This window comes from Puntigrus tetrazona, chromosome 8, assembly GCF_018831695.1.
Source record: "Puntigrus tetrazona isolate hp1 chromosome 8, ASM1883169v1, whole genome shotgun sequence".
Lineage (NCBI taxonomy): Eukaryota > Metazoa > Chordata > Actinopteri > Cypriniformes > Cyprinidae > Puntigrus > Puntigrus tetrazona.
In genome coordinates, this window is record NC_056706.1 from 5226507 (window position 1) to 5230168 (window position 3662).

Here is a 3662-nt window from a genome sequence, read left to right on the forward strand (position 1 = left end):
AAAAATATATTTAAATTACTTTATAATGCATTAAAAATATGTGATTTTTAATTACAGTGCTGAAAAACTAAAGGGGTTATTTGTATTTTTTGTCACATTACTATATATACACAAACGGTTTTAATAAACGCTTAAACGTATGCTAAAGTTTCTCATATACATTTCTCACACACAATAAAAACACGTGCAGATAGCTTTCCAAGAACACCGTTTACCTGTGGGTTGAAGCATACCTGCGTTGAAGAGGCGGGGTAAAGTTATAGCAGCTGCATTGAGTGACAGTCTGTTATACCAATAAGCAAACGGCTGCTCAATCTTCGTCAGTGCTTCTCGAGCCAAAGGCGATTGATTGGATGTCGATGGGCTCCCTGCACACGCGCTGTCCAATCAGCGTCCTCCACATGCGGCAGCGAGGCAGTAGTGAGTCTCCTGCAATAAAACGAGTAAACGCCGTTTCCATCATCACTGAACGGGAGAGAAGGACGGCGAAAGGGGTCGACCGTCACATTTCCAGGCAGGCAGAGGCTTGGACGGAGGATGAATGTGATGTACTAAGCAAGGATCTTTTCAATTGGCTTCCACCGACTCTCAGTTCTTTGGGGAGCGAGAAGAAGATAGAAGAACTCCTGTGTTTGGATAAGACTCCTGGAAGGTGCATTTGCCCGTCTCAACTTTCTACATATGTTCTTCATTGGATGTCAATGCATGTGTCACTCATAGGCATATCCGTATTTTTTTTCTTCTTCTTTTTTTGACCAAGGTAGATTCATTGAGAGGGATTCTCTTCCCATCTAACCATGGAGAACGCTCACACCAAGAGTGTGGAAGAAGTTTATAGTTATTTCAGCGTCAACGAGAGCACGGGACTGACTTTAGACCAGGTGAAACGGCAGAGAGAGAAATGGGGTCCCAACGGTACGTCTGTTACTTTGTGTTCTTCACGTTTTTCACGACGCTTTGAAGTTGACACGAAATTGTTACATTTGTTGCAATCAGCCGGCTGAAGCGTTCGAAACCGCTGACGTCATCAAACACGTTTTTATGGCAAGCCGTCGTAACATTCATTTTTGTAAATCGAGCTAGTATTGGTTTTAAGCTTATTTAAATTACTAGTAAATGCAGTAGTCACTGGTGAATTTCTCACTTGCGTGCATTAGGTGCTAGTACTTATTTTTGCTTACTTTAGATTTTGTTTTCAGTTTTCCTAAATTAATAGACTTAGAGTTGTGAAATCCAGTTGTTACTTTTTAGTGTTTAAGTTTACTGGTTAAGATGGCTAATAGTATACATGCTGACTAGTCATTCACAAGTAAAGTTTTGGTTGCAGCTAGTGAGATAAACTATACATATGATGCCAATAACAAATGAGTTTTTTTGTTAGGCACTACAACCTGAGTGCTAGTATATGTATAGAAGCAACTACTGGGAGAGAAATTAGTATTTGTATCTAATGGACTGCTACTAGTAAAACTAGAACAGGTTCCAGAAACATCAGGGACATAAAAGGTTTAGACTAGTCTTAAAAGTTAGTTATACCAGTTAAACACTGGTTTAAAACATTTGGGTACTTAAAAATGTAGTTTTGACTGATTTTAATCCAAAAGATTGATTACCTTTTGGTTAACTGCTAGTTGGTGAAACTAGTTCTTAAGACCCTGTCTTAACATGGAGGCTAAGTTTATGTGTCTGGCCCCTGCACTACAAGCTAGTCAGATACCAATAGAAAAGAACTTGATATACTTGAGTGACTAACTAAATATAGATTAGTGACTATTTCACTACTAACTACTCTAATGATTAGTTTCTAGTTAAACTAATAATTGCTTGACATAGGCAGAGGGTGAACCATCTTCCAGGGTAAGGCTTAAAGCCTAATCTATTATTAACTACATACATCATAAACTCGTATTTTTATGCAAGCCCTAGATATGGATGTGTGCATACAAGCTTATACAAGCGCCTCTGATTGGCCATTGTAAAAATGCTTAAAACAAAATCAGTGCAACATGAGTAGATCTTAATTCATTGCCGCAATTGACACATTCCAATCATTTTCACTTTGTTAGAAACGGACATAATGGATTTCCTTTACTTGTGCAGGAGCGTTTTTGTCCAAATTAGTGTTTTATTTTTTTCGTTCTTTTCTTTCTTAAACAAACCTTTTATAAGCATTACGTACGCTTCGTCTCGCAGTTGGTTTAAAACGTGCTGAAACCATAAAAATGAATTCTACTGAGTTTTAAGGGCGAAATGTTAAAATGGCTTGCCACACACATTTTCATTTAGATTTTGACAAGGTTGAAGACAAGCACACACAGGCCAGAAACAAGCTGAAAGAGATATTTAAATCCCTTCCGCTTTATTATGTTGTTGGACAATCAAAGCAAGCCTAGCTACGGCTGCTCTCCAGTCGTCCTCTTTCATCAGTTATACAGTGTCATGTTTTCACGAAGACAAGATAAAACCAAAAAAATCCTGTCAGCACCCGACTCAGACACGGCTTGTAAATGTTTCACAGCATGTACTCAAAGAGGGGCCAAATATTAACAAATCTGGATTCAAACCAAATATTCATTCACGTTTTTTTTACGTGTGGACGGTGCTTGGACCTGATAGTCACCGCTTATAAGTACTATATGACATCTTAAGACTAACATTATGCTAAGGCAAATTTAATCTTTACATTTTCTTACAGGGTCAAAGGTCGTAATGTAAAGGATAATTGTGTTTCAGTCAATGGTAAATCAATTTCTGCTTGGTAATGTGTTCACAGTGTATTTTTGTAACTTTTTTTATATTTTGTCTCTTTATATACTTCAACAAACCACTCAGAGTTGCCTGCTGAGGAAGGTAATATTACAGTTTAAACCATAACATGATCTTATAATTGTAGCCTTCGTGTGATTCTGATAAATTGAATTTTGATGTTTGACAGGAAAATCTATATGGGAACTTGTCATCGAGCAGTTTGAAGATTTACTTGTGCGGATTCTTCTTCTGGCAGCTTGTATATCTTTTGTAAGTACATTTTGGTTAACATGTTCTAGCAGGTTTCTGCCGTTATTGTTATTGTGCAATATTCCTTGAGTGCAAATAGGGTTGGTACAGCCGTTTCTCAGACATGATTCAGCACAGATTTATGTCGGGTGTTAATTGCTTTACACCAGAAACAAACCACAGCGATACGTGCACTGAAATAAACACCAACTGCTATCCGGAAGGGCTGCGAAAGTGAAGATGTCTTGTTAGCTCCTCGAGCCTTGCACGCCTCGTCTTGGGTTACTCGCGGATCAGAAGGGCTAAACAGCTGAGGAAGCGGAACTCCTTAGGAATGGTGACAACAGCATTCAGTGAGATTGAGTGTCTGTCACTAGCTGCCAAACAAGATGTCTCAGTAGTGCAATGNNAAAGGCTGTGTGCTCGGAGACTTGAAAGGGTCATGCCATTAATCTGTCAATCACATTTATGAATTGGATATGTGCTTAATATAGTGGTTAAAGATGTGCCCTAGGGTTGTTGGTGCAAAATGCACATGGGATAATTCATGAACTATACATTATTTTTGTATTTATAGTAATCCATATCCTATATAGAAGATGCTTCCAAATGATAAATGGCATCCAAAATAAAACATTTTTGTTTGCATAATTGTAAGTATGTGT

At 38.1% G+C, this 3662-nt stretch overlaps 1 protein-coding gene across 2 annotated transcripts; it reads left to right on the top strand.

Annotated features, from left to right (window-relative positions):
* Positions 1 to 445: 445 nt before the first annotated feature.
* LOC122350084 (sarcoplasmic/endoplasmic reticulum calcium ATPase 2-like) lies at positions 446 to 3102 on the top strand. Of its 2 annotated transcripts, none has more exons than XM_043246281.1 (4): positions 446 to 652; positions 761 to 915; positions 2833 to 2850; positions 2936 to 3102. In XM_043246281.1, exons 2-4 carry the CDS (start codon positions 798 to 800, stop codon positions 3085 to 3087), a joined length of 288 nt encoding a protein of 95 aa, XP_043102216.1. In that variant the 5' UTR covers positions 446 to 652; positions 761 to 797; the 3' UTR covers positions 3088 to 3102. The 2 variants fall into 2 exon arrangements, with proteins under 2 accessions (XP_043102216.1, XP_043102215.1); XM_043246280.1 differs by having other exon boundaries at positions 447 to 652; positions 765 to 915.
* The last annotated feature ends 560 nt before the right edge of the window (positions 3103 to 3662 follow it).

Excerpts from the sequence above, each read along its gene's own strand:
- LOC122350084 (XM_043246281.1), top strand. The coding sequence starts at position 798 with ATGGAGAACGCTCACACCAAGAGTGTGGAAGAAGTTTATAGTTATTTC.